Consider the following 12,930-nt stretch of genomic DNA (forward strand, 5'->3'; position numbering starts at 1 on the left):
GCGCCGCCTTCTCAGATCTCGTGAAGACGAGAGACCACTCAGGAAGACGAGCTGCATTGGTTAGTGTTATCGCGTCGCCGCAGATCCCGTGAAGACAGTGCTGCATCGGTGAGTATATAGGGCATTCATGTCGGGCTGTGTGGCATATACAGGGAGGATGTGTGGTATATACAGGGAGGTGTGTGGCATCATATACAGGGGGTCTGTGTGGCATAATATACAGGGGGTTGTGTGGCATATACAGGGAGGCTGTGTGGCATCATTTATAGGGGGTCTGTGTGGCATCATATACAGGGGGTCTGTGTGGCATCATATACAGGGAGGTGTCTGGCATCATTTACAGGGAGGTGTGTGGCATCATATACAGGGAGGTGTGTGGCATCATATACAGGGAGGTGTGTGGCATCATATACAGGGAGGTGTATGCCACGCACTACCCTCTATATGCCACACAGCCTCCCTGTATATGCCACACAGCCTCCCTGTATATGCCACACAGCCTCCCTGTATATGCCACACAGCCTCCCTGTATATGCCACACAGCATCCCTGTATATGCTACACACCTCCCTGTACATGCCACACAGCCCCCTGTATATCATGCCACACAGCCCCGATGTAGATGATGCCACACAGCCCGATATGAGTGCCCTACATACTCACCGATGCAGCGCTGTCTTCAGGTAAGGTCTCTCGTCTTCACGGGATCTGCGGCGACGTGATGACACTCACCGATGCAGCTCGACATCATGCGTGGTCTCTTGTCTTCACGCGATCTGCGAAGGCGGCGCAATAACGTCAACGCGTCGCCTTCACAGAACCCAAGAAGACGAGAGACCACACCTGAAGAGGTCGGTGCTGCATCGGTGAGTGCCATCAAGCCGCCGATAGCCAGCAAGGGAACTAGTAGTTCACTTGCCAATCCCTGTGTCACAGATCAGTTTTTAACAGTTGTTACATGTATTGACAGCTGTTAAAAACTAATCCATTGTCTTCGATGGGGGCCGTCATTGCTGTGAAAATGGCCAAAAATAGGACCTGTCCTATTTTTTGATGCCCATTATTCACGGGCTGTTAAAAAAACGGCCATGTGAACACACCCATAGAACATCATTGTTCTGAAAACGGCCGTGTGGGAAGTTTAGTAGCTTTGGTCTGTCGAACTCTTGGTTTCTTGTTTTTCCACAATTCAAGATTGTTTTTTTTTGTCTCCATACAGGTCTCTCTTTGGAAAACTGCCCACTTACCTTTCCAGACCCTATAACACTTGTGTCGTACTACAGTACTAAAAGGTGATTTTATTTTTTATTCAGGCTTTGGCCTTGTTTACAGTTTTTTGCAGGAAGAAAAAATATGCCTCAGAATTCCTTCAGGAATTTTGATGCAGATCTTGACCTGCCTGCGCCTTTTTGTTGCGTTTTTTTGCCCTCGGCCATTGAAGCTAATGCAAGGACCGTGGACAAAAAACGCTGCAAAAAATTATCGGAAACGAGCGCCGCAGGTTTCTTTTGCAACCTATTGATTCAATTGGAGGTCAGAGGCGGAAACAGTGGCATGAAAGGAAATGCCGCTTTTTTTTCCCGTGTGCAGCTCAAAACCGCCCAAGAAAAAAAACACCTCTGCTGTTTTTTTTCACGGAATCAAAAATGCTACAGACTGCACTTTTGCTTCATTTAGAAAAACGGAAATCTAGCGAACGTAGGCAAACGGAATGAATCTGAAACAAAAGAATTACCATTTGAAATCAATGGTAATTCTAACGGAAGCGATTCTTTCCGTTTGGACTCTTGTTCATCTCTTCCTCTGACAGAAGAGAACTAAACGAAGCTTAAAGGGAATGTGTTGCCAGCAAAACATGTTGTTTTTTTTTAGTTAAACAATTAGTGTATAGGTGATTAAACATTGTTCTAATTTTTTTTTTTTTTTCACGAGTCAGGAAATATTATAAATTGGATTCAATTGGATTCTAATTTATAATATTTCCCATTGCTGGTCACTAGATGGAGCCATTCCCAAAATTGCAGCATTGCATGTGGTAAAGCAACCACATTGCTTTATGCTGCAAAATTGGGTAAAAAGCCCTCGCTCTAGTGAGCTCTCAGCATCCCCCCCTCCTTTATCCTGGCTAGTGCCGGGAGAAACGAGGGGTTTGAACGGTCTAACCTCCTACACTGTGTGTCGCCATTTTTTGAGCTAACACACAGTGTAGAAGGTTTACATACAGTAGTAAACACACACTGAAACACAAACATACATAGAAATCCCTTACCTGCTCCAGTCGCCGCCGCTCCCTCCGGTCCATCCGCTCCGTCTGCTGCCGCTGCTACATGTGCACAAGTCCGGAAGCCGCGACCGGAAGTAGTAATCTTACTGTCCGGCCGCGACTTCCGGTCCACAGGAAAATGGCGCCGGATGGCGCGCATTTCAAATTGAACTGTGTGGGAGCGGCGCATGCGCCGTTCCCACACAGCGGCGTACATGTTAGTGGATGGAACGGGCCCCGTTCGCAGTCCCTATGGGACTGGAGCTGCCGTATTCCATGTCTGTATGTGTCGTTAATCGACACATACAGAAATGGAAAAAAAAATGGCAGCCCCCATAGGGAAGAAAAAGTGTAAAAATAAGAAAAAGTAACACACAAACACACAAATTAATCTAAACGTTTTTAATAAAGCACTAACATCTTTAACATATTAAAAAAAAAATTGTGGTGACACTGTTCCTTTAATGGTAGTGTGAACTTAGCATTACGTAACTCCCATACTTGTGACTGGACTTCAATGGGAGTCCTGCCTACAGTGCAGCTCAGCGGTGCAATGAAGCAGCAAACTACCATTCTGAGGTAGTGTAGCAAAAGTGTAGCTTAGCATGCTGCTGTTTCTGGAAAACCAGTGGTGCTGTGCAAAGATGTGTCCATAAATGTCTGGCATGACACAACCCCTAAACGGCCCGAAAAACAGCTGAAAAATCAGAAGCAGAATGCCTCCAAACATCTGCCCATTGATTTCAATGGAAAAAACGCTGTTTTCTTCCGACTGGGAGTTTTTTACGCGCCCTTTTTTCAATTAAAAAAAATGCACAAAAGCCGTGTGGAATGTATTCTGCAGTGCGTTTTTTCAATTCCGCAGCATGTCAATTTATGCTGCGTGTTCTGTGCAGAGATGCTGCGTGTTTGGCCCAAAGACATCAATGGGGAGCAGAAATTCTGCAACAAATTTATATTGCGGATTTTACGTCGATTACGCAGCGGAAACGCAGTGAAAAAATAAAATATACAAAAATCGCTGGAAATCCGCAGGTGCATATATACTGTATGGCACTGTCTACAGGAGGAGCTGTATGGCACTATTTACAGGGGGGGTACAAGGGCAGACTATGTGTGGCACCCAGGGGGGGAGCCCAGTCAAAAGTTTGCTATAGGGCCCAGTGTTTCCTAGTTACGCTCCTGGTTGCTGGTACTCCCCATTGAATTCAATGGGGAGCTAAATTCTGCAACAAATAGCAGTTGTTGCGTTTTTTGCAGCGCAAAACACGCAACTCTGAAAAAAAATAAAAATGTTGTACTTACCCAGAAGTCTGTTTTCCTCCCTCCAGCGCGGCCTCCAGGCTGCAGCAGCGGTCACATGGGATGAAACATCATCCCAGGAGGCCGGCCTGGGTGACGTCAGAAGGCCGCCCTCCTGGGAATGACGCTTCATCTCATGTGACTGCCGCTGCAGCCAATCACAGGCTGCAGTATTCTCCTGGGATGACTAGCAGGCTAGCTAAGTGCTGCAATTTTCCGCAGCGGACATTCTGGGCGAAAAACTGCACCACAGTTTGGTGCGCTTTTTCACTTGGAATTCCCTGCGGCGCACAGGACGGATATGCTGCGCGCTTTTACACAGCATATCCGTCCCGTGTGAACTCTAAATAAGCAGGTAAAACCACTGCGGAAAAAACTCACTGTTTCCGCATGAATATAAGCAGAAAAAATGCACTATTTGGAGCAGATTTCTGTGACAGATTTACCAAAGTTTTTCTAGAGAATCTGCTGCATATTTTCTGTTGTAGAGAATCTCCAGCGTATCCTGTGTGTGGGAACATACTCTAATTACCACCAAATGGAGTGCAGTAGTGTATGCAGTCTGCAGAGTATTATCACACTGCAAACTATACAAGTGAATTCAGGGCTGATCCAACACAGTCAGCGTCAGAGTAGATTACAATTAGGCTATGTTCACACGCTTACTAAAAAATGTCTGAATATACGGAGCTGTTTTCAAGGGAAAACAGCTCTTGATTTTCAGCCGTTTTATTAGCAACTCGCGTTGTTCACGGCCGCTTTTGGAGCTGTTTTTCTATAGAGTCAATGAAAAACGGCTCCAGAAACGGCTCAAGAAGTGACATGCACTTCTTTTTTGCGCCCGTTTTTTTACGTGGCCGTTTTTCAACACAACCGTGTAAAAAAACGGCCCGTCGCAACAGAACGCCGTTTTTTTACATTGAAATCAATGGGCAGATGTTTGGAGGTGTTCTGCTTCCAACTTTTCAGCCGTTTACGGCCCGAAAAACAGCCGAAAAAAGCCGTGTGAACATACCCCCAGTGATTTAGAGGTGACGTCTTTACTAAGTTGTTTGCTTTCCTTTTTCTTCTCCATTGGACCCAGACCGCCATGACGACTTCTCCTGCCCACACATAGTCTCTGCAGGATTTACTGCACAGACATCTTTACAGTTCACTTTTAAAGCACACTCCACACCTATTATGCTGCCCACCTTTAGGGCACGAATACACACAGCATAAACACTGCAGATTTTCTGCAACGGATTAATTGCGGAAAATCTGCAGAATATTACAGTAGCAGCAGTGTAGGTGAGATTTTAACAACTCTCGTCCCCACACTGTGGAAAAATGCAGCCGAAAAACGCACATAAATTGACCTGCGTTTCGTTTTTTTCAACTGTAGCATGTCAATTAATGCTGCGGAACCGCAGTTCTTCTGTTGCGGGTTTTCCCATTGAATTAAATGCGGTGCTTAAACCCACAACAAAATGGTGTGTGCTGCGATATTTGCGGCGGAATCGCTAGTAAGAAAAAAATTAGAATAACGTTATACTTACCCAGAGGTCCCTTTTTCTTCTCCAGTCCGGCCTCCCTGCAGCGGTCACATGACCTGCAACGTCATCCTGGGAGGCTGGAGCGGACGTCGGAGGAGGGAGGGGGTATGTGTGATAATTTACTCACATAGGGGGTATGTGTGATAATTTACGCACCACGTTTGACGCACTGTATCCGCCCTGAATGCACCGTGTGTGTTCGTACCCTAAGGCCTCATTCACACGGCAGGGTTTCCCGGCCGGGTGCCGGCCGTTCATAAATCGGCCGGCACCCGGCTGCATTAGGAATAATAGACCCCTAATGGGGCTATTCACACGACCGATTTTTTGACGGCCGGGAAAACCGGCCGTAAAAAATAGGACATGCTCTATTTTCGGCCGGGTACCCGGCCGCCCGGCTCCCATAGAAGTCTATGGGGCCGGGTAATACATGGCCATCACCGGGATGTGTCCCGAGTGATGGCCGGGTTTTCCGGCACTTGCGCTCTATCTCCTCCTCCTCACAGCGCAGAGTGCATGTGAGGAGGAGTTGATGCCATTCGGACGAATGGCTGTACACTGTGTGGCAGGGCCGGGGTGTACAGCAGGTGGAGGGAGCGCTGCGCTGGCTCCCTTCCCCTGCTTGTTTTAAAAGCGCCCTGGCCCGACGACACCTTCGATGGCGCCGCTAGCAGCTGCTGCTGCTGCGGCTGCTACTACTGTAGCGACGCCACTATAGCAGAGCGGGGAGGTATCTCCCCGCTCTGCTATGTGCTAGCCGCACTTTAGCTCCTTGAAGGAATCCGTTCCGCGCTTGTCCATATCTGGGCAGTGACATCAGGGGAAACTCCTGAAGCGGAATCCCCGAACACATGGGGATTCCCCTTCAGGAGTTGCCGCTGATGTCACTGTCCAGATCTGCCTGGCCCGGAACGGATGCAAAACTTTATGCAAACCGGCCGGGCAAAATGGCCGATTTTACCGGCCGACACTCGGGCACGGGCGGGACCCGGTCGTGTGAATCTCGCCTAAAGGCTATGTACAACTTTTAAATATTTTTTTAATAAAAATATCTATCATTGTGTTTTGTGCAACTTTTTAAATGCTTTTTTATAAATATTTTAATATTTAAATATATAACTTTGAGATACAGCTCCTTTGTATCCTGTATATAAACCAGCTGTATGGTGCGCTAAAACCTGAATCTGTCAAGTCCACGGGACTGACGGCTTCAGTGTCAGCGGGGCCTGCGTGTCTCTAACATGCAGGATCCACCTGTTAGGGCTTGTTCTCATGTAATGTAATTGTTGCAAAAAAATTCTACAGCAATTCCTGCAGAAACTAGCAGGATTTCCGCTATGGAAAAACCACACCATTTCATGCGTTTTTTATTGCAAAAAATGTTGCTGTGTTTTTCTCAATGTTGGGAAATGATGACGTCTCCTGAAAAACGCAGCTATTCCGTCCAGTTTCTGGAGCAGGAATTTACATGCTGCGGTACGAAAAATACGCACCACAGGTCAATTTCTGGTCGGAAATAAAAATGTTCATACTTACATATGTTGCGGGTTTTGCATCCCCGTAGAATTCAATAGGGAAAACCCACAACAGAAAATCAACGATAATGTAGCATAAATTGACATGCTGCAGCTTTAAGTTCCGCACCGCAGGTCAATTTAATAACGTTTACGCAACGTTTTTTTCTGCAGCGTGGGCATTAGATTTTCTAGATCTCATCCAATTTGCTGGTACTATAAATGCTGTGGAATTTCCGCACAGAATTTTACGCTACGTGGGAATCCAGCCTAAAGCTGGGTTTTCCTGCCGCAGTCCAGACACATTCTGACCGCGACGTGTGAACCCACAGTTATAGAACAGGGGACAGAAGCGGCGCATATTCAGTAAGCTGGGTTCACAGGCCACAGTCAAAATGCGTTTTTTACCGTACCATTTTGCCGTGATTTTCTGAATACCGCAGCATTTTGACTGTGGCATGTGAAACCAGCCGTTTGAGTGGCGCGATTTTTTTTTTTACTTCTCACCTGCCCCAGCACATTAAATATAATCAGGCATTGCCACCCAACATTATTCTTACTTTTAGTAGTACGTTGCAGCCTGGCTCTTTCACCATCTCCTGTAATTTGCCTGCATTAACTTGCCAGGCCACCCTCTCATCATGGCTCCGCCACTGTCACTCCAATGATTCTCCCATAGCCGCAAGAGGACCTGCTGATTGCATAAATGCCTGTCAGCTAGGGAGACTGACATGCTCTCATCCAATCAGCAATTCCAAGTGGCACAGAGTGTGTTGCGTGCAGGGGAGCCGGCAGCTGGACGGATGGGGGCCGACCACTGACTGACCGGCCCACTGGGAATCTTCCTGTTAGGTTACATTGCCAATCCGCCCCTGGGTGGTCCCCTCCGACAGCCAATCGCCCCCCCCCTGTGACGCGATCGCGGGGTGCTGATGGTTGGCATAGCAGCCTAATGAAGGCCCCCAGGTCTGCCATCTTTGTACTCCTATTAAGCTTGTCAAAATCAGGCTTAATAGGAGCCTGTGAAAATTACAAGTTACTGCAATACACTAGTATTGCAGTACATAGTTTGAGCGATCCAACAATGGCTGGTTCGAGTCTCCTAGGGGGACTTATGAAAAAAATAAAAAAATTAAAAAACAGTTGAATAAAGCTTTATGTACAAATAAAAATATTAAACATTAAAAAAAAAAAGTATTGTTAATTTTTTTTAAAATAATTATAACTGGTATCCCCGCGTTCACGTTTTTTTGGTCACCTTAGTAAACTATATATAAAAAAATTGGATAGCACTCCTGGTAGAGATGTTGAGGTGCTGTGAGGGTTCGAGTTTGGCAAACCCACAATAGTCATTCAGCAAATAACCCAAGCACTCAAACGTATGAATGAATAAGATTCGTTTAATTCTTGTATTATTTAATTTTCAGTTTATTCTTCACTGAAATAAATCTTCACAAAATTTCAGTAATTGCTAACAAGCGATTGTAATCTTCAGTAATTGCTGACAAGCGATTGTAAATTTGACGTTTCGGCCGAGTCTGGCCTTTTTCAAAATCGCTTAAACTAATGTGCAATATAGAAAAGATACACACTATAAGTATGTTGCATAAAAGTATATATAAAAGAAAACAGATTTAATACAGAAAAACAAAAACTTGAAAAAATGCATAAAGAACATAAAGCATATGTAAAGACATATGGTTGAACCTATGATAACGTGGAAAAATGAAAAATTAAAAAATTTGAAGAATTGCAAGATATCTCAAGTAATCGAGACTGATACATTAATTAGATAATAGATTTAACAGAGATATTGGCCAGTCAGAGGCGTATTAAATTATTTGTTAAACTTCACAATGTTACCTAAAGGGACACAATGAAGATCTTGCGCAGTGTGTTTACGAAGTTCTTTTTCGTAATCCCTCGTTCTCAATTCCTGCGGTGGGATACGAAGGAAGTCTCTGGAACTCGTAACTTGAGACAAAATGGATGTAGTCGTCAACTGATCATATGCGAAGGTTTCGGACATCATATAGATCAGGGTGCAATTTAACCAAGACCAAATTCGTATATATAAAAAAAATTGGATAGCACTTTGGTCACCTTAGTAAACTATAGCACTGAAAAAAATATGCCCTTATACCCCTCAATCGACGGGATAATAAAAAAAGTTATGGCTCTCAGAATGTGGTGACAGAATACAAATATTGTTTTAAGGAAAAGTTTTTTCTTTGTAAAAGTGATAAAATTATATAAATTTTGTATCGCCGTAATTGTACCAACCCATAGAATAAAGTTAACATGACGTTTTTACCGCACGATGAATGTTGTAAAAACTAAACCCAAAAAAGTTTGTCAGAATCGCTGTTTTTTTGCCCATTTCACCCCATAAATAATTTCTTTGCAGTTTCCCAGTTTATTAAATGGCGCCATGAAAAACTACAACTCATCCTGCAAAAAACAAGCCCTCATATGGCTATGTCAATGGAATAATAAAAAACATTATGGCTTTTGGAATGCGGTGAGGAAAAAATTAAAAAGGAAAAAACTAAAATTGGTTGCGGAGAAGGGGTAAAGGGGCAGTCTGGTCTTAGGTCTGTATTAAGTCTGTTTTGGGATGTGATGAAGGGGATCATATCATCACTATTTGCGATTCAAATGCTATATGTTGGAGGCGTGTCCTATATAAACTGGCGGGGCATACAGCCAAAAATTTTGGCGGGTGCCAGGTTTTAGAATCTCCTTGTTGTCCGTTCTCAAAAGTTGGCAAGTATGCGATAAGGCAACGAAGATTTTCCCCAAAAACTCTTGTTTGAATTAATCATCCCGGTGTATAGTCAAATAAGACATTAATCCTGATGCTCAGCAACATTTGCAAATGCACAGTTAGGCCCCATGCACACAGTTCATGCACATTTTCACAGTATCCATATTTGCGGACCGCAATTATCGACGCATTCACTTCTATTGTCCACGGATACCTTCCAGTTTATTTACGGGAAGGTGTCCAGGCCATAGAAGTGTAATGCAAAAGATAGGACATGTCTTATATTTTGCTTTTTACGGTCCGTGCTCCCATACCCAGGCTGTGATTACGGGCAAGGCCGTGTGCATGAGGCCTTAGCTGAAATTTCTGGTAGGTACAAGAGCTAGGTACACACCTGGTTAAATGAGCTAAGCAGACTTCAATATCTAAGCTTGAGGCATTAATCACAGTTGTGTAAAGCAATGTAGAGACAAAAACAGATCTGTAAAAATAAGTTTCCCCATTGACTTCTATGGAAAACTAACGCCCTGAAAACAGCATCAGATGCTACGTATGAGAAAATCACAGTTGCCAACATTAAAAAAAAATTCCAGTGACACTTAGGGTGTGGCGTCTTTGGTGGGTGTTTCTTATGGGGGCGTGGTTTATTTAGTGGGTATGGTTAGTAGGCGTGGCTTTCCAGAATTTCTGCATACAAAAAAAAACTACTATGGTGGTCGGTATGTCTCTGGTTATCTGGTTGTTTACAGGCAGGTGATGTCTCACTATATCACTAGGGCTAGGTAATATGTGCTGACCACTATTGGTAGCATAAAAGCCAGCGTAGAAAGAGCCACACTCAATGGCCCTTGGAGATGGTGCTCCACACAGCCCCTGTAGATATTGCCACACACTGCTCCCTCTAGATATTGCCACACACTGCTTCCTGTAGATTGTACCACAAACTGCACTTTGTAGATAAAGCCACAGTGCCCCCTGTAGAGAGTTCTACATGGCCCCCTGTAGATAGTGCCACAGTGCCCTCTGTAGATAATACCACAATGCCCTCTGTAGATAGTGCCACGCAGCCCCCCTGAAGATGCCACACACATCCCCTGTATATGATGCCACACACACTCCCTGTAGATGATGCCACACGCAACCCCTGTATATGATGCCATACACCCCCGTAGATGATTAGACACGCTACCCCTGTAGATGATGCCACACACTCCCCCTGTAGATGATGCCACACACTCCCCCTGTAGATGATGCCACACAGACCCCCTGTAGATGATGCCACAAACAACCCCCTGTAGATGATGCCACACCCCCCTGTAGATGATGCCACACACCCCTGTAGATGATGCCAAACACCTCCTTGTAGATTATGCCACACACCTCCCAGTAGATAGTGCCACATACTCCCCCTGTAGATAGTGCCTAGTGCCACATACTCCCTCTGTATATAATGTCACATACTCCCCCTGAATATAGTGCCACATACTCCCCCTGTAGATAGTGCCATTGTGGCTCGCTCTATGAGCGGATGTGACGATTTGTGGGTATGTGGACCCACTGGACCATACCGCAATGTCTATATTGTCCAAGCACATGGGTACTTGTAGCAGTTCAGACAGTGGTAATGGCTAGGCTCAGATGGGACCTTGCCAGCAGACAACAGGCATGGTGTAACTCAGCAGGCGTGACCGATGGCACAACACGACTCCAACGGGCATAGGAACAACGGTAGCACAGGATACAGGCTAAAGGTGGTAGGTACGGGAACACTGGGAACTGGAAAACACTAAGGGACCATTTGCAAGACTAACACGGGTAAACACAATAATTTTTATAGTCCAGGGTGATTGTTTTCATGTGCGCGCGCTGGCCCTTTAAGGGACACAGCAGAACGAAGCAGAAGTGAGTGCTGGTGTCTCCTGGGGAGGAGATGTGGGCCAGCGCTCACAAATACATGGCTGCGGTCATCGCGAGGGTGAGTAATCCCGACGGTCAGCGGCCGTGGACGCTACAGCGGAATACCCGGCCAGGCATCGGCAATGCTCTGGCCATGGATTACGCTGCAGGAGATGCCCCTGACATCACTGCCCTTGTATGGACAGTGCAGTCATGGGTTCACTCTATGAGAGGAATCCCCGGTCAGGAGTCGGCAACACTTTGGCCAGGATTCTGGCGCTGCAGGAGGAGCCCTTGACTTCATTGTTTATATATGGACAGTGATGTCATCACTGGCTCCCTCTGAGCGGAATTCCCGGCCAGTCGTCGGCAATGCTCTGGTCGGTGATTCCTCTGCAGGTGGTGCCCCTGACATCACTGCCCTTATATGAACAGTGAAGTCAGGGCTTTCTCTATGAGCTGACCAGGGCATCAGCAATGCTTTGGCCAGTGATTCTGGCGCTCCAGGAGTAGCCAATGACTTCACTGTCTATATAAGGGCAGTGACGTCAGGGGCCCCTCCTGCAGCGGAATCACTGGCCAGAGCATTGCTGATGCCTGCCCGGGAGTGCGCTCAGTGGGAGCAACTGACTACGTCACTGTCCATATATGGACAATGAAGTCAGGGGCTCCTTCTGGAGCGCCAGAATCCTGGCCAAAGCGTTGCCGACACCTAGCCGGTGATTCCGCTCAAAGAGTGAGCCCATGACTTCACTGTCCATATAAGGGCAATGACATCAGGGGCATCTGCTACAGCAGAATCCCCGGCCAGAGCATTGCCGACACCTGGCCGGGTATTCTGCTCATAGATGGAACCACTGACGATGTTACTGTCCATATATGGACAACAAAGTCAGGGGCTCCTGGAGCGCCAGAATCCCCGGCCAAAGAATTGCTGACGCCCTGGCCGGGAATTCCACTCATAGAGAGAGCCCTGACTTCACTGTCCATATAGGGGCAGTGACGTCTGTGGCACCTCCTGCATAGGCAACGCTTTGCCCGGGGCTTTCGCTCCAGAATGAGTGAATGGCAGAGCAGGAAGAGGATAGTTTCCTGCTCTGCCATAGTATTCAATTGCACCTGTGTCCTTAGGATGCAGATACAATTAAATATAGCAGTTGCCGGAACAAGTCCCAGGACAGTAATTTGCTGGGACTGTCTCTGTAAATTTGGGACAGTCCCGGCAAATTTGGGACAGTTGGCAAGTAGGGAAAATACAAAACACAGCCAAAAATGCGACTACACAGATATATACAAGTGTGGATAGCTCTATAAATTTATTCCACTCTAAATTCTAGGCCAGACCTGCATTCACATTTCAACTAGCATTTTAGCTGAAATCTCGAATCTCTCCTTCGTTGTTCAAAGTCTGCACAGACTCTAGTGATTTGTATTCTGGGAAGTGTACTCTTTACACCAGATGCTCTATAGTAATCCAATGTAGGGAAAATTAACCAACTGCATCATAGGAGTTTAACTAAGCGGTTATGGATGAGTCCATCGACAAGTGTGTGAATTGTTAATTCAGCTCTGGACTATAATACAGGCTGCAACGCAGGACCAGTGCAAGATAAGTGATGCAATATGTTTTCTCTGTTTTTTTATGTAGAGTATA

The 12,930-nt window shown here is 45.8% G+C and overlaps 1 protein-coding gene across 1 annotated transcript in view; it reads left to right on the forward strand.

The window, feature by feature from the left end:
- Positions 1 to 12,930, forward strand: part of RIN1 (Ras and Rab interactor 1) — a 95,604-nt gene that overhangs the window by 20,636 nt on the left and 62,038 nt on the right. Inside the window, exon 5 of the mRNA XM_075836737.1 lies at positions 1,219 to 1,291. Within this exon, the coding sequence (XP_075692852.1) occupies positions 1,219 to 1,291 (73 nt within the window). The remainder of the gene's footprint in view (positions 1 to 1,218; positions 1,292 to 12,930) is intronic.

Source organism: Rhinoderma darwinii, chromosome 9 (assembly GCF_050947455.1).
Source record: "Rhinoderma darwinii isolate aRhiDar2 chromosome 9, aRhiDar2.hap1, whole genome shotgun sequence".
Lineage (NCBI taxonomy): Eukaryota > Metazoa > Chordata > Amphibia > Anura > Rhinodermatidae > Rhinoderma > Rhinoderma darwinii.